General features: G+C 47.3%; 3 protein-coding genes across 3 annotated transcripts in view; all 3 read left to right on the top strand.

Annotated features, from left to right (window-relative positions):
* The window catches only part of LOC308278394 (CCA tRNA nucleotidyltransferase 1, mitochondrial-like), a gene marked incomplete at both ends in the record, with an annotated part of 995237 nt that overhangs the window by 843953 nt on the left and 125252 nt on the right, over positions 1-26032 (top strand).
* Positions 362-7050, top strand: VHL (von Hippel-Lindau tumor suppressor; the record flags this gene model as incomplete). Its single annotated transcript, XM_080718120.1, has 3 exons — positions 362-692; positions 4640-4762; positions 6854-7050. 3 exons carry the CDS (start codon positions 362-364, stop codon positions 7048-7050), a joined length of 651 nt encoding a protein of 216 aa, XP_080574246.1.
* The window catches only part of IRAK2 (interleukin 1 receptor associated kinase 2), a gene marked incomplete at both ends in the record, with an annotated part of 58902 nt that continues 53957 nt past the window's right edge, over positions 21088-26032 (top strand). The window contains one exon of the mRNA XM_080718134.1: positions 21088-21181. Coding sequence (XP_080574260.1) covers positions 21088-21181 — 94 coding nt within the window. The remainder of the gene's footprint in view (positions 21182-26032) is intronic.

Here is a 26032-nt window from a genome sequence, read left to right as displayed (position 1 = left end):
TAAAAAAAAAATTGGCTGGGATTTTAGCTCAGCAGGAGAACGCCCCCGGGCTCAGTTCCCAGTACTCCCACCCTCCCACAGGCACAAAAAAGTCCGGGCAGGGGGAGGATTTATAGTCGAAACAGCCGCCTGTTTCCCGCGGCTCCGACCCCGGGCCTGGGATCCAATGCGCAGGCGCACACCTCACTTCCGCCTTTGGGGGCCTGCGTGCCCCGCCTCCGAAGGCGCGCGCGAGACGCGAGTGCGCATGCCCGCCGGGGAGCACGCACGCACGCCCCGCCCCCTGCACGCACGCCCCGCCCCCGAGCGCGGCCCGCGAATCCCGAGGCGGCCCGGCCGCGGTCGTCTAGGCTCTGCGGTGATGCCCCGGAGAGCGGGGCGCGGGGAGGAGGCCGCGGAGGAGGCGGGCGGCGCGGAGTCCGGCCCGGAGGAGGTCGGCCGCGAGGAGGCGGGCGCCGAGGAGTCGGGCCCCGAAGAGTCGGAGCCGGAGGAGGCGGGCGCCGAGGAGGAGATGGAGGCCCGGCGGCCGCGGCCCGTGCTGCGCTCCGTGAACTCGCGCGAGCCCTCGCAGGTCATCTTCTGCAACCGCAGCCCGCGCGTCGTGCTGCCCGTGTGGCTCAACTTCGACGGCGAGCCGCAGCCCTACCCCACGCTGCCGCCGGGCACGGGCCGCCGCATCCACAGCTACCGAGGTCGGTCGCCCCGCCGGCGCCGCGCGAGCCCGCTGCCTCCTCCCGGAGAGCAGAAGGAACGGCTCCCGTTTCTCGGAAGAGGAATTGAGGCCCCAGACAGGTTGTGGCCGACCCTAGTGGGTGCCGCTCGTCAGTGGCACACCGAGTAATTAGCATTTGAAGGTGGCTTTCCCCCTCCCAGGTGCATCTACCCCTAAAAGAACTGCTCCCCGTTCCTGACGCCCTTTTATTTTATTTTTATTTTATTTTTTTTCCGGGTCTGGGGATGGAACCCAGGGGCATTTGACCTCCGAGCTACACCCCCTGCCCTATTTTTTATTCTTTATTTTGAAACCGGGTCTCACTGAGTTGCAGAGGGCCTCGCTAAGTAGCTGAGGCTGTCCGCGAACCGTGATCCTCCAGGTCTCAGCCTCCCGAATGCCGGGATGACAGGCGTGCGCCACCATGCCCGGCTCCTGACGCCCTTTTATTCAGATCTGTTGTGCCCAGTGGACCAGTTCTGCTTGGGTTCTTATCATCATGGAGACTCTAGTCCCGCTGGGGAGGCAAATTCAAGAATAGACAAGAGCCGGGCGTGGTGGCGCACGCTTGTAATCGCAGCATTCGGGAGGCTGAGACAGGAGGATCGCGGTTCGCAGACAGCCTCAGCTACTACCTAGTGAGGCCCTCTGCAGCTCAGTGAGACCCTGCTTCAAAATAGAGAAGAAAAAATAGGGCTGGGGGTGTAGCTCTGAGGTAGAATGCCCCTGGGTTCCATCCCCAATACCACAAAATACTACTACTACTAATAGTAATAGCAACAATATAAGCAGGTCGTCATTGCTGCGGTAGAAACGGAGCTGCGTGGGCTGTAGGTGCGTGGTCAGGCACTTGTGCGGTGAGGGGAGGGGACATGAGGCGTGATTTCAGTTCAGGACAGCATCCCTGAGAAGAAAGCCAGCCCAAGATAGCAGTTGAGAGCTGCAGGCAGAGGGAACTGCTTGTGCTAAGGCCTGGGGGCCCTGGCCGAGGGGATGGGGATATGCCAAGGTGGGAGAGGAGGCTCAAAAGGTGACTGCGCCCCTAGGGAAATAACATAGATTTACTTACTGAAAAATGGACCCAGGTTCAAAGTGGCTTGGGGAGCGAATACTGCTGGTGAGTGACTAGGGAGCTGCTGTAGAAACCAGGGAGAGCAGAGCATGGTGGTGCACACTTACAATCCCAGTCCTTGGGAAGCTGAGACAGGAGGATGGCAGGTTCCAGAACAGCCTCAGCAACGGAAGGAATCTCATCGGTGCCTCAAAAACAAAACCACCCAGGGAAGCAGTGGTTTTTCTCTTCCTGCAGGCAGAGCAGTCCCAAGTCCTGCTTGATCTTATAACCATCCTGCACTGATCCTGATGGATCTTCAGGGATGGTACACTTAATACAGTAAAGCTTCTCAATCTTAAAAACATTTTTTTTATATAGAAAAGAAATTTATTTCTTCTAGTTGTGGAGGCTGGGAACTTCTAAGCGAAGGGGGTCCATCTGCTGTGTATCTAGTGAGGACTTTCTTGCTGTGAGACAGGCAGAGTCTCAGTCTTTTACCCTCGACTTCTAGTATTTCCTGAGGAAGAATATGGTATTTCCAGAGATCAACATTTCTTTTGTTTCCTGTTTTATGTAGGAAACTGTGTGAATTTTGTATTCTCCAAAATTTATCTGTGCCTGACATGATATAAAAATTACAAAAAAAAAAAAAAAGGCCGGGCGTGGTGGCGCACGCTTGTAATCCCAGCACTTGGGAGGCTGAGACAGGAGGATCGTACAGGTTCGAAGCCAGTCTTAGCTACTTGGGCTTTCAGCAACTTAGTGAGACCCTGTTTCCGAATAAAATATAAAATAGGTCTGGGAGTATGGCCCAGAGGTAGAAAGCCCCTGGGTTCTGCCCCCAGAACCATACACACACACACACACACACACACACACAGCCAGACAGGTGGCACATGTTTGTAGTCCCAGTACTTGGGAGACTGAGACTGGAGGATCGCATGTTCAAAGCTAGCCTTGCCGCCGGGCGTGGTGGCGCACGATTGTAATCCCCGCGCTTGGGAGACAGAGACGGGAGGATCGCGCAGGTTCGAAGCCAGCCGTGCGATCCTCCAAATAAAAATGTAAAATAAAAATAAAATAAATTCCAAATAAATTCCAAACAAATTCTAAATAAAAATTCCAAATAAAAATGTAAAAAAAAGGTCTGGGAGTGTAGCCCGGAAGTAGAAGGGCTTCCAGGAACCCCAGTACCACCAAATAAATAAATAAAAGAATAAAAAACAAAGCTAGCCTCGCCAATGTAGCAAGACTCAGCAACCCCATGAGATCCTGTTTCCAAATAAGAAAATCAGACTGGGGTATAAGTTGGAGGTAGAACGATGCCCCTGGGTTCAATTCCTAGTACCAAAATAAATATCTAGATAGATAGATAGATAGATAAGTAGGTTGAAGTTGGGCATAGTGTCGCATACAGTAATCCCAATACTTGGGAGGCTGAGACGGAAGGATCACAGGTTCGAGGTCAGCTGCAGCAACTTAGTAAGGCTCTCAACAACTTGCTAAGACTCTGTTTGCAAATAAAAAAATAAAAATAGGACTGGGGATGTAACCCTGAGGTAGAACGCCCCTGGGTTCAATTCCTAGCACCATAAAAATAAGTAAATAAATGGGAAATAAAATGGGGCTGGGAGTATATACCTTAGAGGGAGAAGACCCATTGGCTCAATAACCAGTACCATAAAATAAAGAAAGAGAGATAGAAAGAAAACAAAAAAGGGCTGGGGATGTAGCTCAGAAGTGGAATGCCCCTGGATTCAGTTTCTAGTACCCAAAAAGTGTTGGCTATGTTAATTTTTATGGTATATATGTTTTACCACATTATAAACATTACCAGTGTAGAATTCTTAAAATTTTCCGCCTGTAGGGTCCAGTGGTGCATGCCCGTAATCCCAGTATTTAGGAAGCGTGGACACGAGGATTGCAGGTTTAAGGCCAGCTCTGGCAATTTAGCAGCGTAAAAACTAAAAAGGGCTGGGGGGTGTAGTACCTAAGAGATCAAATGCTTCTGAGTTCAGTCTTCAATACAAAAAAAAAAAAAAAATTCCACCCCCATCTTCAAGTAAGTTTATGTCCCAGGAAAGAAAAGAATGCTGTATTTATTCTGAGACAATCAACTTCCTCCTTAGGGAAATCCTTAGAATCCTAGTTCTCTGGCTTGTCTCCTTCCTGTGTCCCCTCTCCCTCCTTAATTTTGTTTTTTGTTTTATGCATCTTCACACCATACATTAGTCTTGCTTATTTGTGCAGTTTGTGTGTGTGTGTGTGGTAGTGGTACTGGGAATTGACCCCAGCGGCATTCTACCTCTGAGCCACACTCCCAGACCAATTTTATTTCTTATTTGGAAACGAGGTCTTGCTCGGTTGATGCGAGTCTCACCACTTGCTGAGGCTGGCCTCGAGCCTGCCATCCTCCTGTCTCAGCCTCCAAGTACTGGGATTACAGGCGTGAGCCACCACGCCTGGTTCATCTCACTCATTTATACCGAGTGTACCTTTTTCTGGTCTGGCTTCTTGGTCTCCGCGTGCTGTTTCTGCCGCGCCTCGTTGGGACGCACAGGTGTGAAGAGGCAGCGGCCTCTTCTTTACAGCATCTGTTCTCCGAGGCTCTGCCTTTCTCCTGTGGTTGCAGAGCGGGAGCTGCAGGTCCATGCCCCACCCTTGCTGTGTCTGTTGCCTTGAGCAAGCCACTTGCCTCCTCCGTTGTGCTTTCCACCCGTGCCTGAGTGGTCCTCCTGGAAGGTCACTGATGGGATGCGCTGGGAGGGCTGTGTGTGATGGCAGCAGGTGAGAAGCAAGCGCGTCATCAGGGAGGCGGGAAACTGGTTCTTAGACCAGTGTGGCTCCTTAACAGCATCTGCTTGTGTTGACAGGTCACCTTTGGCTCTTCAGAGATGCAGGGACCGACGATGGGCTTCTGGTTAACCAGACCGAGCTGTTTGTGCCATCGCTCAATGTTGATGGACAGCCTATTTTTGCCAACATCACACTGCCAGGTACTGATGTTCAGTCTTCTTAAAAAAGATAAAAAGATTGAGCCAGGCGTGGTGGCGCGCTCCTGTAATCCCCACACTTGGGAGGCTGAGACAGGAGCATAGCAGGTTGGCTTTTTTGTTGTTTTTTTGGCAGTACTGAGGAGCACAGGTTTGCAGCCAAGCCTTAGTGAGGCCCTGTGCAACTTAGTGAGACCCTGTTTCAAAATAAATAGCTGGGCGTGGTGGCGCATGCTTGTAATCCCAGCATTTGGAAGGTGGAGACCAACCATATCATGGTTTGGGGACAGCCTCAGCTACTTAGTGAGGCCCCTTAGCAACTCACTGAGACCCTGTTTCAAAAATAAAAAAGACTAGCCAGGCGTGGTGGTGCACACTTGTAATACCCGTGCTTGGGAGGCGGAAATAGGAGGATCGCGCAGGTTTGAAGCCAGCCTCGCTGGCTTAAGAGGCCCTGTTTCCAAGTAAAAAAGTATAAAATAGGTGTTTGAGAGTGTAGCCCAGAGGTAGAAGGGCTTCCAGAAACCCCAGTACCACCCCCCCAAAAAAATTTAATTAATTAAAAAATAAATAAATAAATAAAAAGACTAGGCTGGGCATGGTGGCACACAATTATAATCCCAGTGCTTGGGAGGCTGAGACAGGAGGATCGCACAGGTTCCAAGCCAGCCTCAGCTACTGAGTGAGGCTCTCAGGAGCTTAGTGAGACTCTGTTTCCAAATAAAATATAAAATAGGTCTGGGAGTATAGCCCGGAGGTAGAAAGCCTCTGGGTTCCACCCCCAGTAGCAAAAAAATAACTAACTAACTAAATAGACTAAAAAAATAGGGCTGTAGCTGTAGCTGGAAGGTAGAATGCCTCTGAGTTCCATTTCCCAGTACCAAAAAAAAAAAAAAAAAGAATAAAACATAGGGCTGGGGGTGTAGCTCAGAGGTGGAATGCCCCTGGGTTCAATCCCCAGGACCACAAACAATAAAAAGTAAGATTTTTGTGATAAGTAGAGGAGAGGTTACTTGAAGTACCGTTTTCTTAATAATTTTTTCCAGAGGTAGCCATGATAACTAGCCTTTTTATTTTCCCTTCTCCACCATTAATAAAATGGAAGTAGCTGGGTGTGGTGTCATATGCCTGTGATCCTAGCATCTACAAAGGTGATACAGGAGGATTGAAATTCCAAGGCTACCCTCAGCAATTTACCGAGATGCTGTTTCAAAATAAAAAAATAATTTTAAAGGGCTGGGATGAGCCGGGCGTGGTGGCACACACTTGTAATCCCAGCATTCAGGAGGCTGAGACCAGAGGATTGCAGTTTGAGGACAGCCTCGGCTACTTAGAGAGGCCCTCTGCAACTCAGTGAGACCCGGTTTCAAAATAAATAATAAATAATAAAAAATAGAGCAGGAGGTGTAGCTTGGAGTTAAAATGCCCCTGGGTTCCATCCCCAGACCTGCAATGAATGAATGAATGAATGAATGAATAAATGAATGGCTGGGATGATTGGGCACTCTTGCCTGTAATCCCAGTACTTGGGAGGCTGAGACAGAAGAATCACCCATTTGAAGCCAGCCTTAGCAACATCCTATGCCTGTTGGCAACTTAGTGAGACCCTGTTTTCAAATAAAAATTAATATAAGGCTGTGGTGTATCTCAGAGGTAGTATATCCTTGGGTTCAATCCCCAGCACCACACATATGCAAAAGGCTGGGTATAAGCTCAGAAATAGAATGCCCTGGAGAAAAGGGAAAAACAGATCCGATTGTAGAGTTGCTGATGCCTTTTGGGTCTTAGAAGAACACGGTGTGAGAATAAAGTGTCATGGCTTATTTTTTGTTAACTGCTGACATTTTTTTATTTATTTATCGGCACTGGGGATTAAACTCAGGGATATTCTGCCTCTGAGCTACAGTCCCCTCCCTATTTTATTTTTATATTTGGAAACCGCATCTCCCTGAGTTGCTGAGGCTGGCCTTGAACCGGGGATCCTCCAGTCTCAGCCTCCCAAGCGCTGAGATTACCCGGGTGTGCCATTGCCCCGGCGCATCCGTGTGCCGGGGCCTGAGCCCGCTCCTGAGGATCTGGTCTCTGCTCTTACAGTGTATACCTTGAAAGAGCGATGCCTCCAGGTTGTCCGAAGCCTTGTGAAGCCCGAGAACTACAGGAGGCTGGACATTGTCAGGTCCCTCTATGAAGATCTGGAAGACCACCCAAATGTGCAGAAAGACCTGGAGCGCCTGACGCAGGAGCACTTTGAAAACCAGCTGTTGGAAGAGGAGACCGTGGCGTTTAATTGAGATTGGCCTCAGGCATCTCCGCGTCTGATGGTACTGGCAGAGGACTGGCCCCCCTACTCTTGGTTTCAGTATCTCATTTTGGAGTAAAATAAGCTCCTTTGTTGGAAGCCAGTTAGCCGCCTTTCCTAGGTAGGTACTGGTGATGTTCAGGGCGTCGCTGAGGGTCACCAAGTACCCGCCCTTTCTAGAAGGACTTGTCAGGAGGGAGTAGTTGCATTTTTGCCTGCCAGGAAGCCAGGACAGTTTTTGTGTAAGGATGCTTGTGTTCTTAATTCAGTGAGAATCGCAGTGTATTCTTCAGTCATCAGAAAAGCAGCAGCGTCTGCTTTTGATGGGCGCGTTGTGGCTGGTGACACGCCCACCTCCCGTTTTCAGAAGCCTGCGGCCTCCTGGAGGCAGCGGGTTTCCTCCTCTCGGAGGCCCCAGCACCTCGTTCTGAGCCTTCGGCCGGCAGTTACTGGACGTGTTGGTGCAAATGTTTGAAGGGTGGCCTCTTTTATGGGTGAGGTTAAGCGGGGCGGGGTAAAGTGCGTGCAGTAAGCAAACATCTTAAAGGGAATCGTTTTTTATAGAGAGCACTTTTTCTAATTTTCTATGTCCCGCCCTTTTCTCGGTCTCCTCTTGCTGCAGTGATGTTTCATTAGTGTTTCTAAAGCGGGACTGGCTTCCCACAGCCAATCTGCTCAGAGAGTTTGGCAACTTGCCATGTACACAGAACTAGCAGAACAGGGCCGTCCGCATGCTTCACCGCAGTGTCAAAGCATGCCCTGCGGCGCAGAAGCCGTCGCCGGCTGTGGGCCCGTCTGTTCCTTCCTGAGAGTCCATGCATCTCCGTGGGGCCTGGTGACAGTGCCGAGCTGGAGGAGATGCCGGAGCAGCCGCAGAGGTTTTCAGGTTCTTGAGCGTACACATCCTTTCCTGCAGACTGGACTCACCTTCATTAACACAAATTCAATACTTAAGACTTTTTTTTTTTTTTTTTGGTGGTACTGGGGTTCCTGGAAGCCCTTCTTCCTCCGGGCTACAATCCCAGACCTATTTTTACATTTTTATTTGGAAACAGGGTCTCCTAAGCCAGCGCGCGCGGCTGGCTTCGAACCTGCGCGATCCTCCTGTCTCCGCCTCCCCAGCGCGGGGATGACACGCGTGCCCACCACGCCCGGCAGACTTTTTTTTTTTTTTATAATTAATAGTTTTTAAAAACCCCAAGAAGCCGGGCGTGGTGGCGCCTGGGAGGCGGAGACAGGAGGATCGCACTGGTTCCAAGCCAGCCGTGCTGGCTTGAGAGACCCTGTTTTCAAATTAAAAGATATATAAAAATAGGTCTGGGAGTGTAGCCCGGAGGTAGAAGGGCTTCCAGGAACCCCAGTACCACCACCAAACAAACAAACAAAAATCCCCCAAGAAAGAAAATTTTGCAAGTGAAAGCAGCAGCAAGATCGCCGAGGACGCGCCCGGCACGCGGCCTCTGTGGCCTCCTTTCCAGCTTTGCAGGGCTGTTTGGGTTGGTTGGTTTTGACCGTTGAGGTCACATGGTGTATACAGTTTGTATCCTACTTTTTATTTAGCTTTATAACTTGACTGTTTTTCCATTTAAGCGTATCTTTTCACCCTGTAAGCTTTAGTGTAGTCTCCTGTAATTAGCCTGTAGGGGAGGCGTTTCTTGGCATTGGTCACTCCTTGGGGCACAAACCTGTGCTCTAAAACCAGAGCAGAGCAAAGCAAGTGCCGTCCACTTCCCCGCACCCCTTAAGTGTCACCTCATCTTAGTACCCTCGTTCGGCAGTCAGCAAGTAAGCTGGCTTCTTTTTCAGCACGTCACAGGAGTCCCCATCCAGTGACACACCTAAAATACTTGTTTTTTGTTGAAATGTGGCTGGGAAGCAGGAGTGCGGAGGCAGCTCCTCGTGCGGGTGTGGACAGAGGCCGAGGGCGGCCACAGCCTTAGCTGCCTAGCGAGTAGGGTGGGCTTTCAGGGAGTCGCCCTGTGCCAGAGTAGTTCAGCGCTGGGCTTAGTTTTTAAAACCTGTCTTTGTGTCAGAATAAGAGTCCACATTCCTCTTGTTAAAACACAGTTTGAGCCTGTGTCTTTATGTTGTTCAATGAAGATGGAACATCTGTTTTGCTTAATGTGTATCTTTATTTCAAATCTTGTGCGTGTTATTAAATGTATCTTACTTAAGAGACTGTGATATTTCCTATTTGAGGTTTTCTCTTTGTGGTATTGGGGATAGAACCCAGGGGCATTCAACCTCCGAGCTACATCCCCTGCCCTATTTTTTATTCTTTATTTTGAAACTGGGTCTCACTGAGTTGCAGAGGGCCTCACTAAGTAGCTGAGACTGTCTGCAAACCACGATCCTCCTGTTTCAGCCTCCTAAATGCTGAGATTACAAACGTGCGCCACCACGCCCGGGCTTTATTATTTATGTATATATTGATTGATTGATTGATTGATTGATTTTTTTGGTGGTACTAGGGGTGGAATCCAGAGGCTTTCTACCTCCAGGCTATACTCCCAGACCTATTTTATATTTTATTTGGAAACGGTCTCACTAAGTTGCTGAGAGCCTCACTAAGTAGCTGAGGCTGGCTTCGAACCCGTGCGATCCTCCTGTCTCAGCCTCCCAAGCGCGGGGATTACAAGCCTGCGCCACCACCCTTGACTTTATTCTTTATTTTGAAACAAGGTCTCACTAAGTTGTGGAGGGCCTCACTAAGTAGCTGAGACTGGTCACAAACCCAGATCCTCCTGTCAGCCTCCCAAGTACTGGGATTACAAGCATGTCCAACCATGCCTGGCTTTATTTTTTATTCTTTATTTGGAAGCGGGGTCTCACTAAGTTGCTGAGAGCCTCACTAAATAGCTGAGGCTGGCTTCGAACCTGTGTGATTCTCCTGTCTCAGCCTCCTAAACACTGAGATTACAACCATGCACCACCATGCACAGCCTCTGCTACTTAGTGAGATCACTGCCATTTAGTGAGACCTTGTTTCAAAATGAATAAAAAATAAGCCAGCATTTGACAGGCTGATACTGGAGGATTATGGTTCCAGGACAGCCTCAGCTGCTATTTAGTGAGGCTCTTTGCAATTCAATGAGACCCTGTTTCAAAAAATAAAGAATAAGCTGGGCGTGGTGGTGCACGCTTGTGATCTCAGCATTCAGGAGGCTGTGACTGGAGGATCACGGTTCGAGGCCAGCCTCAACTACTTAGTTAGGCCCTCCACAACTTAGACTCTGTCTTGAAAGAAAGAAAGAATAAATAATAGGGCAGGGGGTGTTGCTCGAAGGTCGAATGCCCCAGGGTTCCATCCAGACCTAAAAGAAGAAGGAGGAGAAGGAAGAAGAAGAGGAGGAGGAGGAAGAAATAAGGCTGGGTATGTAGCTTGGAGGTAGAATGCTTATGGGTTCCATCCCCAGTACCACAGAAGAAAAAAAAAATTAAATAAAGAATAAAAAATAGGGCTAGGAGCCTGGCATGGTGGCGCACGCTTGTAATCCTAGTGCTTAGGAGGCTGAGACAGGAGAATCACACAGGTTCGAAGGCAGCCTCAGCTACTTAGGCTCTCAGCAACTTAGTGAGACCCTGCTTCCAAATAAAGTATAAAATGGGTCTGGGAATGTAGCCTGGAGGTAGAAAGCCCCTGGGTTCCACCCTCAGTACCACAAAAAGAAAAAAAAAAAGAAAAAAAAAAGGTCTGGAAAGCCGGGCATAGTGGCGCACACTTATAATCTCAGCATTCAGGAGACTAAGATAGGAGGATCAAGGTTCATGGACAGTCTCAGCTACTTAGCAAGCCCTCCATAACTTAGACTCTGTTTCAAATTTAAAAATAGGGCAGGGGGTGTAGCTTGGAGGTCGAATGCCCCTGGGTTCCATCCCTAGATCCAAAAAAAAAAAAAAAAAAAAAGAAGATAGGGTGTAGCTCAGAGGTAGGATGCCACTGGGTTTTATCCCTAGTACTGCAAAAAACAAAAGAAAAGAAAAAGAAAATCGGGCTGGGGGTGTGTGTGTAGCTTGGAGGCAGAATGCCCCTGAGTTTCTTCCCTAGTACTACACACACAAAAAAAAATTACAGGTTAGAACTGAAGGTCTAGTTCAGAGGTACAACTTTCCTGGGTTCAATTCCTAGTACTACAAACAAACATAGAAACAAAAAAAAATTAGGATCTCACTAGACACCACCACGCCTGGCTCCTATTTTCTATTCTTTGTTTTGAAACAGGGTCTCACTAAAGTAGCTGAGGCGATACTCCTGTCTCAGCCTCCTGCCACCACACTCGGCTGGAAAAGTTTTGATATGTCTGCTTAATGGCCTAGGATGTAGAGTGGGTAACAAACACAAGGAGCTACCCTCATTCAGAGTTGCTTTTTTCAAACTTTTATTTTATTATTTATTTATTTTGGTGGTACTGGGGGTGGAACCCAGAGGCTTTCTACCTCCGGGCTATACTCCCAGACCTAATTTATATTTTATTTGGAAACAGGGTCTAAGTTGCTGAGAGCCTCACTAAGTAGCTGAGGCTGGCTTTAAACCCGTGCGATCCTCCTGTCCCAGCCTCCCAAGCGTGGGGATTATAAGCATGCGCCACCGCGCCCGGCTTCAAACTTTTATTTTAAAAAACTTATTCAAGCTGGGCACGGTAGCGCACGCTTGTGATCCCGCACTTGGGAGGCTGAAACAGAAGGATCTCGCAGGTTCAAAGTCAGCCTCGGCTACTTAGGCTTTCAGCAACTTAGACGCTATTTCCAAATAAAATATAAAAATAGGTCTGGGAGGATAGCCCAGAGGTAGAAAGCCCCTGGGATCCACCCCCAGTACCACCAAAAAAAAAAAAAGTTCAACCTTGTTTCTTCTAGCTTTGTCTTACAAAAATGAAATGTTACAAAAAAATTTAACCACTGTACAAAAATTTGAAGGAAAATGTTCACATTGGGAACAAAGTTTGCTTTTTTTTTTTCCTCATAAATCCAGAACCATAAAAGGTAAGTGGTTAATATTTTCACCAGTAGTGACATTGGGAATTAAAGGAGAGTACGCTGGGCTAATAATCAACTTGCTAAAAAGATAGGAAATGGATGTGGGGCGGTGTAGAGAGCTCAGTGGTAGAGTGCTAACCCAGCATGGGACGCCCTGATGGGGGTCTGTATAATTCCAGGTAATAATTGGTATCAGCAAAGTAAAGCCAGGGTTTCCTGGCATGTAAGAGGCCCTGGCCCTGGGTTCAGTCCCCAGCACAGCAGAAAGAAAAGAGAAAGAAGGCATCGGCAACAGGACTGCATGTGTAAGAGGGAAGAAAAGGGAAAGAATCCCACAAAACTCTTCTGGGTTGGGATCAGGAAACCACGGGGGAGCACGAGGTCAGCCAGCAGAGGCGGAGCCCAGGTTACTCTCTGTCAAGCTGTTTCGTTTCCAGTGGGAAGTTACGACAGGCCTAGGCCTTGGGGCTGGCCCACAGATGTTACTGGTAACAGGCTGAGACTGCTAAGAGGCCCCGAAGAACCTGCGTCCTTTTGTGGTGCGCCGAGGATGAGGTAATTGGGCGAAGGCTAGCCCAGCGTGTGTGTGGTGGGGAGTGATGGGAGGTGACAGTTCCTCACTTGTAGGAGAGCTGTCATAACCAGGGCCAACCCAGGACTTTTGAGGACTCTGGCTGTAGTCCGCCGGGCTCAGAAGCTTCCAGTAGAGAGCTAGAGGCTAAAGGCAAGGGTGGCAGCCCTGGGGCAGCTCCAGCAAGGCAAGAGTCTGGCGGCGGCCTCCTGCCTCCCTCTGACGGGCAGTTTTCCAAATCCTGCTCTATGGCTTGCTTTCTTTTGTGTGCGTGTGTGTGTTTTGTTTTTTCTAACAGAGTCTGAGTTATCACATGTCGGCCTCAACCCTGTGGTCCTCCTACCTCAGCCTCCTAAGTACTAGGCTTCTAGGCACGTGCCACTGAGCCTGGCTGCTTTATGGTTTTCTTTAATGAACATAAGGACTTCTCCTTTCATAAATACAGAAAGCAGATCCTTCGAGAATCAGATCCAGTAACTGGAAATAAATATACATGCTATGAGATTGTTCAGATATAGTATTGCCACATGGCCACTAGGAAGGATAGTGTAGCGGCTACGATATGGTTCAATCGTAGAGCACATGCCTGGCGTACACAAGGCCCTGCACTGCAAAAGTAAAAACTAAAATAGGCTAGGAGTCTGGGGTGGTGGCACATACCTGTAATAATTTCAGGTTTGAGGCCAGCCTCGGCAACTTAGAGTGTTTCAAAAATGAAAAAGCCGGCCGGGCATGGTGGCGCACGCTTGCACTTGGGAGGCGGAGACAGGAGGATCCCGCTGGTTCGAAGCCAGCCGCCCCGGTGGCTTAAGAGACCCTGTTTCCAAATAAAAATATAAAATAGGTCTGGGAGTGTAGCCCGGAGATAGAGGCGCTTCCAGGAACCCCAGTACCACAAAAAAAAAAAAGAAGAAAAAGAGAAAGAAAGAAAGAAAGAAAGAAAGAAAGAAAGAAAGAAAGAAAAAGCTGGGCATGGTGGTACACGCTTGTAATCTCAGTACTTGGGAGGCTGAAACAGGAGGATCGTGGTTTGCGGGCAGCCTCAGCTACTTAGATAAAGCATAAAAAATAGGGGTGGAAGTGTAGTTTGGAGGTAGAACGTCCCTGGGTTCCATCCCCAGTGCCACACACAAAAAAAATAAAAAAATTAAAAAAAGAAAGAAAGGAAAGAAAGAAAAAGAAAGAAAAAGAAAAGAGCTGGGAATGTAGATTAGGCGTAGAATGTCCCTAGGTTCAATCCCCAGAACGAAAAAGAAGAAAAGACTAAGGGCAATGGTGCACGTCTATGTCCCAGCTACTCTAGAGGCTGAGAAGAGAGGGTCCAAGGTCAAGGTCAAGGTGAGGCTGTCCTATGAACGCATCCCAGCATTCCGGAGGCAGAGACCGACAGCCTCAGATACTTAGTGAGGCCCTTCACAACTCAGTGAAACCCTGTTTCAAAATAGAAAAGTACTAAAAATAGGGCTGGGGGTGTAGCTCAGAGGGAGAATGCCCCTGGGCTCCGTCCTCAGTACGGCCAAAAAAAAAAAGGCTGGGATGCAGCCTGTGGTAATGTTGCAGGGGATAGGTTGGGGGGGGAAAGTGTGTGGTGTGAAATAATCCCCCCCACCACCAGACACACAGAGACAAACAGAAAAACCGTGGATTCTTGTCCTAAGCTAAGAATAAGTATTCATCGCTTGGACAGCTGCTGCAGATTTAAAGAAGTTTATTAAAAAGATAGAAATATAGAGATAGTTAAAGCCCTGTGCTGGAGCAGACACAGGGGGGCAATTCGAACGAAAATGCCAACAAATTCCAGTTTCCTGAATTTTTATCCTGTCTAAGTCCAGCAGGTCCCTTTGATTTTTGGAGATCATGTTACACCTTATCGCCAGCCCGGCTCTGCTTCTGTTATCTCTCCAGCTGGGTTTATGGCCTGAAAGGGGGAAACATCTCTATCTTCAAACACAGACCCAGATTTATGGCCGGAGGGGGGAGGCATCTCTGTCTTCAAACACAGGCTTTTACATTTCGTCTTTTCCCCCACAATGTGTTAAATTGTTCTTAGGAATGCAAGGACATGTTAGCTAACCCTGGCTTTCTTAGTAAAGACGATATGTTTCAAGGTTGGACATCTTTCCCAGGATTGATACATTAATACTTTTTAAACTCTTTTCCCAATACCAGTACAGTAAGACTTCCCCTGGGTTCCCACCACAAGGAAAAGAAAGAAAACAAGAATAATAATAATAATAATAATAATAATAATAATAATAATAATTAATAATAATAATAAAAAGTGGAGATAAGTTGCCTTGACCCCTTTGGCAATCAATTCAGAACTAGCAAGATTTATTTATTTTTGGTGGTACTGGGGTTCCTGGAAGCCCTTCTACCTCCGGGCTACACTCTCAGACCTATTTTATATTTTTTTAAATTTGGAAACAGGGTCTCTTCAGCCAGCGCGACCCTCCTGTCTCCGCCTCCCAAGCGCGGGGATGACAAGCCTGCGCCACCACGCCCGACGCTAGCAAGATTTTAAAAGCCCAGATCTGGCCTCAACAATGTCACCTGTGCTTTCTGCAGATGTTCACACCTGCGTGTACAGCTGTGGGTTTTACTGCAGTAGCATTTTAACAGCCACAAGGGGGCAGAGAACGAAGTCAAACGCCCACGAGCGAGGATGGGGTAAGCCGGGGCAGGCTAGGGTGCGTCTCGGGCCGAGCACCCTGAGGTCAGCCCCCAGTGCTCCAGAGAGAGTGAAGGAGGGATCAGGAAACTGGAGCCTGCAGAGAGAGAAAGGAGAAGGGAGAGAGAGGGCTTTGATTCAGAGAAAGGAGAAGGGAGAGAGAGGGCTTTGATTCTTTGATGTAGGTGCTTTCCTGCGTAGCCTCCGTGAGGACATCACTAGTCTTCTGCCTCGGAGCCCACCTGCAAACACCGGAAAACCCAGGCCTCCCTTGGAGAGCAGTCTCTGGACCCTGAGCCGTGACCCCCCACTTCCATAAGGGACCCCAGACTGGCGGCCCTTTACCTTCACGCTGAGCATTCGGGGTCCCCTTTAAGCTTTACAGCAATCCTTCCAAGAGGGTGGGGGCAGGATGCCCAATCTGCAAAGGGAAAACCCAAGAATTGGCTCAAGGACGAGAACCAGCAAGGCCAAGCTAGGGCTGAGGTGGGTTTTTGTTGTTTTGTGATACTTGGGATTGAACTCAAGGGGCATTCTACCAGCAAGCTATATCTCCAGTCCTTAAAAAAGTTTTTTTTTTTTGGGGGGGGGTATTGAGGATTGAACCCAGGAGCAGTCTACCTCCAAGCTACACCTCTAGCACTTTTAATTTTTTGTTTAGAAACAGGGTCTAGCCGGGCGTGGTGGCGCACGCTCGTAATCCCCGCGCTTGGGAGGCTGAGACAGGAGGATCGTGCAGGTTCGAAGCCAGCCTCAGCTACTTAGTGAGGCTCTCAGCAATTTAGTGAGGCCCTGTTTCCAAATAAAATACAAAATAGGGCTGGGAGTATAGCCCGGAGGTAGAAAGCCTCTGGGTTCCACCCCCAGTACCACCAAAAAAAAAAAAAAAAAATAGGGCAGAGGGTGTGGCTTGGAGGTAGAATGCCCCTGGGTTCCATCCCCAGACCCGCCAAAAAAAAAAAAAAGAAAGAAAAGAAAAAAGAAACAGGGTCTCACTAAGTGAGAGTCTCGCTACATTGCTGAGGCTGGCCAAGAAGCTGCGATCCTCCTGTCTCAGCCTCCCAAGTACTGGGACTCCAGGCGTGCTCCACCACGCGCGGCTCGAGGTGCCTAGCTCTTAGGGCAGCTGTTGAGGCTCTTGACGTCTTCACAGGTGGAAGCGAGACTGCAGCTGCTCTGTGCCAGTCATCCTGTCCTGTGTCTCCGTGTCTCACTTCCATCTTAAGTGCCCCTAGGGATGCGCGTGCTTTCCCTCTATTCTATGAACGCGCTTGCCCTTTAACCTCCTGGGTTGCCCAGATCCTCTGGGAAGTTCTCTGATGCTCTTCTTTTCCTCAGTGCAGATCCTGCTTTGTCTGGCCTGAACCGGCTTACCTGGTCTCAGAGGCTGAGCTGGCGCTCCCAGCCTTTCTTCCTCCGGGCTGTTCTGAAGGATCACAGGTTCTGTACTCCTATAGCCTTGAAGCCTAGTCTGCTTTTCAACTCATTTTCTGGTGTAGCTGTTAACCCTAGACTGAGACCTAGCTAGTCCTCTTTCCCCAAAAGGTATTCATTCCTCGGTCCAAAGGAGTCCTGCTTTTCCTGGGGGTAACTTGACTGTCACAATGACTTGTTCAGGGTCACGAAGCCTGAGGGCAACAGAACCTGCACTTGGCCCCAGACTTCCTTTTTTTTTTTTTTCTAGGTCCTGGGGACTGAACCACCCAGGGACAGTCTACCTCCAGGCTACATGCCCAGACCTATTTATTATTCTTTATTTTTGAAACAGGGTCTCACTAAGTAGCTGAGACTGTCCATGAACTGCGATCCTCCTGTCTCAGCCTCCAGAATGCTGGGATGACAAGCTTGCGCCACCACGCCCGGTGGCCCCAGGACTTCTGAGTTTGATTTCGGTTTCCTTCTTTAGCAGCCATGCTTCCTAACTGATGTTTACAGCTGCAAGTTGTAATCATTGATGTCGCCTAAACTCAGAACAAATTCTCCATAAAATGTGGATAATACGGCAGGTGCACACCTGTAATCCCAGTTACTCGGGAGGCTGAGGCAGAAGGACCACAGGTTCAAAGCCAGCCTCAGCGGCTTAGTGAGCCCCTGTTTCAAAATAAGCTGGGTGTGGTGATGCACACCTGTAATCCTAGTATTTGAGAGGCTGAAACAGGAGGATCACAGGTTCGAAGCCAGCCTCAGCAACTTACTGAGACCCTGTTTCAAAATAAAATAAAAACCGGGTGTGGTGGCAGACACCTATAATCCCAGTACTTGGGAGGCTGAGACAGGAGGATTGCAGGTTTGAAGCCAGCCTCAGCAACTTAGACCCTGCTTCCAAATAAAGGTAAAATAGGAGCCAGGCGTGGTGGCGCACGCTTGTAATCCCAGTGCTTGGGAGGCTGAGACAGGAGGATCGCACAGGTTCAAAGCCAGCCTCAGCTACTTAGTGAGGCTCTCAGCAACTTATTAAGACCCTGTTTCCAAATAAAGTATAAAATAGATCTGGGAGTGTAGCCCAGAGGTAGAAAAGCCCCTGAGTTCCACCCCCAGTACCACAAAAAGAAAAACAAAAGTAAAATAGGGCTGAGAGTGTAACCTGAAGGTAGAACATCTCTGGGTTCAATCCCCAATATCACAAAAATAAAATAAAAATAAAACAGCCGAGCATGGTGGCACATGCCTGTAATCCCAGTACTTGGGAGGCTGAGACAGGAGGATTCCCAGGTTTGAGGACAGCCTCACCAATTAGTGAGACTCATCAACCTAGCAAGACTCTGTTTCAAAATAAAAATAAAAAATAGAGTTGGGGGTGTAACTTAGAGGTAGAATGCCCCTGGTTTCAATCCTTCAATCCCCAGTAATGCGCGCGTGCACACACACCCACACCCACACTCCCCCACGCACACACACATACACACACACTCCTGACTACTTGAGAGTCTGAGGCAGGAGGATTCCTTAAGTACAGGAGTGCAAGGCCAGCCTGGGCGATATAGTGTGACCATGTCTTAAAAAGCAAACAAACAAAGCCTGGCGTGGTGGCGCACGCTGGTAATCCCAGCATTCAGGAGGCTGAGACAGGAGGATCACGGTTCGCGGACAGCCTCGGCTACTTAGCGAGGCCCTCTGCAACTCAGTGAGACCCGGTTTCAAAATAAAGAATAAAAAATAGGGCAGGGGGTGTAGCTCGGGGGTCAAATGCTCCTGGGTTCCATCCCCAGACCCGAAAAATAAAATAAATAAAATAAAATTTAGGGCTGGGGTGTGTGTGTACCATGGAGGTAGAGTGTCCCTAGATTTCATCCCCAGTACCGCAAATAAAAAGCAAAGAAACAAGTATAATTATGAGAATTCCATAAGATAATTCATGCAGGCACACCACAGACTCAGAGACCAGTAGTTAGGATAACAGGCAGTGTGTAGCTATTGGTGAGGAAGAGCCGAGGATAAGCGGCTTGAGTTCAAGTCCCTGCTCCGCCAGTTTTCCTGGATGATCTCAGCACACCATTTGACCTCTGTGCCACGGTGTCCTCGTCTGTAGAATGGGCTCATCACCGTACCTACCTCAGGGACGGTATAAGGAGTATCTAATCAGGGCGGTCTGTGTATAGTAAGTGCTCAGTATATCCTAGCAATTGTTTGAGCAAGTTATATTCCTCCTACCCTGTTTAATAATTCAGTTTGTGCCACAATTCCTATATCAGACTCTCCTTTCCTCCCAATATTTTCTCTTTGTGTTCCTAGGGATTGAACCCAGGGGCATTCCACCACCGAGCTATACCAGCCGCCCTTTTTTTTTTGAGACAGTCTGGCTAAGTTGCCAAGGTTAGCCTCGAACCTGCCATCCTCCCATCTTTGCCTCCCAAATATCGGGGATACAGATGGTGGGCAGAATCACCTGGCTTCCATAATATTTTTCATCTTCTAAGATAGCCGTGCAAGCTGGGCGTGTTTGCAATTTCAGTACTTGGGAGGTCGAGAGAGGAGGATTGCAGGATCAAAGCCAGCCTCGGCAACTTAGGCTCTCAGCAACCTAGTGAGACCCTGTTTCCAAATGAGAAATAAAAAATTGGGCTGTAGGTATAGCTTGGAGGTAGAATGCCTCTGGGTTTGATCCTCAGTACTCTTCTGCAAAAAAAAAAAAAAAAAAAAATAATGCAATTAGCCATCTATTTTCTATGTGTGTGGTACTAGGGCTTGAACCTAGGGGCATTCCATTTACATTATTATTATTATTATTATTAATTATTATTATTATTTTTGCAGATCTGGGGATGGAACCCAGGGGCATTCGGCCTCCGAGCTACACCCCCTGCCCTATTTTTTATTCTTTATTTTGAAACAGGGTCTCACTGAGTTGCGGAGGGGCCTCACTAAGTAGTTGAGGCTGTCTGCGAACCACAATCCTCCAGTCTCAGCCTCCCGAATGCTGGGATTACAAGCGTGCGCCACCACGCCCGGCTTTATTATTATTATTATTTTGTGATCCTGGGTATGGAACCCAGGAGCCTCTACCTCCAGGCTACGCCCCCGAACTATTTTATACTTTATTTGGAAACAGGGTCTCACTAAGTTGCTGAACGCCTCACTAAGTAGCTGAGGCTGGCTTGGAACCTGCGCGATCCTCCTGTCTCAGCCTCCCAGGCGCGGGGATGACAAGCGTGCGCCACCACGCCCAGCTCTACATTATTTTTTAATAGCTTAAATATTTTCTTGGTAACTTGTTAACGCTACATAATGAAAATGTACAAAGAATAACATTGCAATTTTTGGTTAGATTTAAGTCGAAAACATTCATTAACAAGGCATCTTCCAATGTGAATATTCCACAAATTTCTCCAAACCATCTGATCAGAACAGCTGTCTCTTACATTATTTTTTATTTTAAATTGCGGAGGCTAGCCTCAAACCTGCAATCTTCCTGTTTCAGTCTCAGCCTCCTAAGTCCTGGAATTATGAGCCTATGCCACCACGCCTGGCCGTCCATCTTGTTTTTAAATCACCCTCTACTTAATTTTTTTTTTTTTTTTTTTTTTTTTTTTTGGTATTGGAGATGGAACCCAGGGGCTTTCTACCTCCGAGCTACACTGCCGACCCTATTTTTTTTATTCTTTATTTTGAAACAGGGTCTCACCGAGTTGCAAAGGGCCTCACTAAGTAGCTGATGCTGTCCTTGAACCGCGATCCTCCTGTCTCAGCCTCCCAAATGTTAGTATTACAAGCCTGCGCCACCACGCCCGGACTCTCTACTTAATTTATCACCTTCCTTATTGATGTTAATCTACTTAGGGCTTTTTGTTTCTTTTTCTTTTCTTTTTTTCTTTTACTTTGGCCTGGGGATTGAACTCAAGGTCACTCTTACCACTGACCATTCTACCTCGGAGCTACACCCCTAGTCCAATTTTATTCCTAATTTCAAAACTGGATCTCTCTAAATTTCAGAGGACCTTGCAAACCATCCTCCCAAATACTGGGATTACAAGCAAGGCCCAGCACGCCCAGCTTTTTTTTTTTTTTTTTTTTTTTTTTTCGTTGTTTCTTAGGGGGTGGCCAGTTACCAGCAGCCTCTACAGCGAGGATTACAGGCACGTGTACCGCCCGATGGTACAGAGTATTTGTTGAGCCAGTTGAAGGGGCCCAATTCCCGGCTGGGCCCTGGGCGCCGCCGGCCGCCAGGGGGCGCTGCGGAGGGCCACGCCCACTCCCGCGGAGGCCACGCCCACTCTGCCGCCGGGCCACGCCCACTTCCTTGAGTGGCGGGGCTGGAGCCGCGGCGTCCACGGCGCGGGGCTCAGATCCCCGCCCGCCGCCCGCCGCGCGACATGGCCTGTTACATCTACCAGCTGCCCGCCTGGGTGCTGGACGACCTGTGCCGCAACATGGACACGCTCAGCGAGTGGGACTGGATGCAGTTCGGTGAGTGGGGCCAATGACCGCCCCCCCCCCGCGTTACGGTTCCCAGGGAAACTCGGCAGCGTGCGGACCCCGGGGTCATCCCTTGATGTCCACTGCTGCCCGCCCAGTGCCTCCGCGCAACGCGCCTCGCCCTGGGACGGCAGGCAGAGAGGGTGGATTCGAACCCGGGCCGCAGGCCTCCCCAGACGCTCTACTTTGCAGCTTAGTGTGTTTGAGGCTCGTGATTGGCTGCGATGGAAGGTCTGTCTTAGCTTCCAGGGGAGATCGCTTCTCAGGCTCAGCCATTGGAAGGTCTGTCTTAGCTTCCAGGGGAGATAAAAGTTGCCTCGTAGATAAAGCTGGCCAGTACCTTGGAGAAAGCGCCCAGGGCTGGAGCCTTACCCGTGGTAGTCGTAGGAAGTGGTGATGAGTGTCATTCTTAGTTTTTGGCTTAAGTCAGTGTAACTGGTGGCGTTTAATTTTTTTAAAATACAGGTAGAATACAATCGGGCGCGCTTGTCATCCCAGCATTCGGGAGGCTGAGACAGGAGGATCACGGTTCGCAGACAGCCTCAGGTACTTAGCGAGGCCCTCTGCAACTCAGTGAGACCCCGTTTCAAAATAAAGAATAAAAAATAGGGATGGAGTGTAGCTCAGGGTTAGACTGCCCCTGGGTTCAATCACCAATACTGGGGAAATAAAATACAGATGGAACACATATTTTTTTTTGTTACTGAAAATTGAACCCAGAGGCATTCTAACTCCAAACTACAACCCATTCTTCTTAAAACATTTTTATCCAGGTGTAAAATCCTCTGGCTTCAATCCTCAGTACGTGTGTGTGTGTGTGTGTGTGTAGAACCCAGGCATTCCACTTCCAAGTTACACCGCTACACCTCTCCCCTTAAATTTTGAAATGGAGCCAGGCGTGGTGGGCACGCTTGTAATCCCAGCGCTTGGGAGGTGGAGACAGGAGACAGGAGAATCGCGCAGGTTCGAAGCCAGCCGCGCTGGCTTAAGAGACCCTGTTTCCAAATAAAAATATAAAATAGGTCTGGGAGTGTAGCCCGGAGATAGAAGGGCTTCCAGGAACCCCAGTATCACCAAAAAAAAAAAAAAAAAAAAAAAAAAAAAATTGAATTGGCGTCTTGCTAAGTCTCTGAGATTAGCCTTAAACCTGTGATCCTCCTGTCTCAGCCTCCCAATTACTGGAATTATAGGCTGTGGGTCACCATGCCCAGCTTGCTAGTTTTTTTAGTCATGTGGATTTCCTTTTTTTTTTTTTTTTGGTAGCATGTACTTTTAACTGTCGTTTGTTGAAAAGTGACAGATCCGCTAGGTGAAATAAGGTAGATAGGATGCAGACAACAGGCTTGCGAGGGAGACTTGTCTTCCCCCGCCCTCTTGCTCAGCCTCTGCTGGTTTTACTTTGTGGTTTCAGGAGTTGAACCCATGCCCTCCGCGCCTCGGCAAGCACTGTCCTCTGGAGCCACGCGCCCAGCCCCTTGTGGCACTTGTGAGAATGTCTTGCACCTGATTTCCTAATCTACTCTGTGCCCCATTTCTTAGGTGACCTATGACTTAGAATGTTTTCCGGGCAGTGATCAGTTGTGGTTCTGACTCCCTCTTGTTTTTTTTCATATCAGCAAATACCAGAATAACTTGTTTCTTTTTTTTTTTTTGGTGGTACTAGGGGTGGAACCCAGAGGCTTTCTACCTCCGGGCAATACTCCCAGACCTCTTTTATATTTTATTTGGAAACAGGGTCTCACTAAATAGCTGAGGCTGGCTTCGAACCTGTGCGATCCTCCTGTCTCAGCCTCCCAAGCGCAGGGATTACAAGCGTGCGCCACCACGCCCGGCTTGAATAACTTGTTTCTAAGAAATTAATTTAGGAGACACATAGATGACTTTATTTATTTATTTATTCATTTATTATTATTATTATTTTTATTTGCGGTGCTTGGGATAGAACCCAGGGGCATTCTATCGCCGAGCTATACCCCCAGCTCTATTTTTTATTTTTTATTTTGAAACGGGGTCTCACTGAGTTGCAAAGGACCTCTCTAAAGTAGCTGAGGCTGCCTGTGAACCCCGATCCTCCTGTCTCAGCCTACCGAATGCTGGGATTACAAGGGTGCGCTACCACGCCCGGCTTCATATATGACTTTTGAAAAGAAAGCTTTACTAAGATACAGTTCATCCTGGGCATGGTGGTACACAGCCTATAATCCCGGTACATCGGAGGCTGAGAAAAGAGGAACACAAGGCCTCAGCAATTTAGTGGTGCTGTCAGTAATTTAGTGAGACACCGTTTCTTTTATTTATTATTTATTATTAATTAATTAATTTGCGGTACTGGGGATGGAACCCAGGGGCATTCTACCTCTGACCTACACCCACATCCTATTATTTTATTCTTTATTTTGAAGCAGGGTCTCACTGAGTTGCAGAGGGCCTCAATAAGTAGTAGCTGAGGCTGTCCTTGAACTGTGAGCCTCCTGTCTCAGCCTCCCAAATGCTGGGATTACAAGTGTGAGCCACCATGCCCAGCTGAGACATAAATAAAACAAAAATAAAAAGAGGGCTGGGGGTAGCTCAGAGGTGGAATTGTTTATTGGTGTACTGTATTCATACATAATAGTGGGATACAAACTTTTGTAGACATACATGCACACATCGCCCAGTCAGCCCCCACCCGATCCCCACCCCATTCCCTCCCCATCCCTCCCTCCCATGCTTGGCTTAGTGGTTGACATCTAGTATTATAGCAATTTATCCAAAATTAAAAATGATAATCTCACATAATAGTTTCATTTGTCTGATACCAAGCTCTTGATAACTTAAAGATAACATTTCAATATTTCTTTTTGCTTTCTTTCTTACCAGAAAATATATTTTTTTCTTTTTTTTTTTTAGGTGAAACTATCATATATGTATATATTTATTTTTCAGAAAAAAATCTATCCTAATATAGAATATGGACTCTAGATAACCCAAAATGATCTCAAAAAAGAACAAAGCTAGAAGATATATATTTTCTGATTTCAAGCCATATAAAGCTACAATAATTGAAACAGTATAGTACTGTTGTAAAGGCAGATATATAAACCATTGGAGTTAAATAAAAGCCTAGGGCTAAATTCTTCCATATATTGTCAATTTATTTTTGACAAGGTTTCCATGAACATTTGGTGGAGGAAATACTAATCTTTTAACTAAATATTGTTGAAAAATAATAATTACATGAAAAAGAATAAAATTGGACCCTTACCTAATCCCATATACAAATATTAACTCAAAATAGATAAAAGACCTAAATATAAATCTTAAGACTATAAACTTTTAGAAGAAAAACTGGGTCATAAAACCTCACAACACTGAAATTGGCAGTGATTTCTTGGATATGATTTCAATGGCACAGGCAACAGAAAAGTATACAAACTCCCTAAAAAATAAAAAAAAATATTATATATCCAAAGACAATGTAAACAGAATTAAAAGTTACTGACAGAATGGGATAAAATATTTCCAAATGCTATATCTGAAGGTATATTAATATTCCAACTAGAAATCCTAAAAATTAGCTACAATAAAAGCAAACAATACAATTTAGAGATAGGTAAAAGACTAACATAAATAATGAATCTCCACAGATAACCAATCTTAGTTGTCTGTTGGATGGAAAATTTTGTTTCTCTGGTTCTGGTGTGTGTTACCTATTTCTTCTTTGTAGTTAATCTCTTTGAGTATTTTCTCTAGCGCTGGTTTTGAAGACATAATTCCTTCAGTTTCTGTTTGTCATGGAAACTTCTTAATTCCCCATCTAATTTGATAGAAAGTTTTGCTGGGTAGGAAATTTTTGGCTGGAAGTTGTTTTCTTTCAGAGTTTGGAATATGTTACTTCAGGCCCTTCTGGCTCTCAATACTTGGTTTGGGAAGTCTGGAGTGATTCTAATTGGTTTGCCTCTGAATGTCACTTGGCCCTTTGTTTTTGTTGCCTTTAAGATTCTCTGCTTGGCTTCCACATTGGTCATTTTGACAATGATGTGGCGTGGGGATCCTCTTCTCTGATCCTGTCTAAAGGGAGTTCTATAAGTTTCCTGGACCTGTGTATCGACCTCCTGCTCTATGTTTGGAAAATTTTCTGCTATTATTTCCTTGAAGAGATTGTTGATCCCTTTGGTTTCACTTTCTTTTCCCTCCTCTATTCCAATTATTCTTAGGTTAGCTCTCTTAAAATGGACCCATATTTCTTCAATGTCAGATTCCTGCTGTCGGATATTTTTTTCTAAATTAGAAACTATGTGTTCATTTTTTATTTTATTTTATTTTATTTTGGTGGTACTGGGGTTCCTGGAAGCCCTTCTACCTCCGGGCTACACTCTCAGACCTATTTTTACATTTTTATTTGGAAACAGGGTCTCCTAAGCCAGCGCGCATGACTGGCTTTGAACCTGTGCGATCCTCCTGTCTCTGCCTCCCAAGTGCAGGGATTACAAGCGTGCGCCACCACGCCCGGCTACTCTGTGTTCATTTTTTGAATGATCATCTTCTAAGAGCGAGATTCTATTCTCCATGTGGTCTAATCGGTTGTTTGTACTTTGAATTGAGGCCTTTACTTCATTAATTGCATCCTTTATCTCTTTTTGGCTCTCTCTGAATTCTTTTCGAAACAGCTCTATTATTTCTACAGTTATTTTCCTGATTTGATCTTCTAGAAATCTCTGAATTTCTGTTTTATCAGGTTCTGATGTTGTGGGGTTGTGGGCATTCATTGCTTCATTGTTATTCCTCTTTCCCATGATTTTAGAAGTTTGTGCGTTCTCTGGGTTCTTCCCTGGGTCACTACGGCTTCACTTAAGGTGCTCT

Source organism: Muscardinus avellanarius (assembly GCF_963383645.1).
Source record: "Muscardinus avellanarius genome assembly, chromosome: 22".
Taxonomy (NCBI): domain Eukaryota; kingdom Metazoa; phylum Chordata; class Mammalia; order Rodentia; family Gliridae; genus Muscardinus; species Muscardinus avellanarius.
The sequence above is the reverse complement of the archived record's forward strand: the minus strand, read 5'-3'. Positions and strand labels throughout refer to the sequence as shown.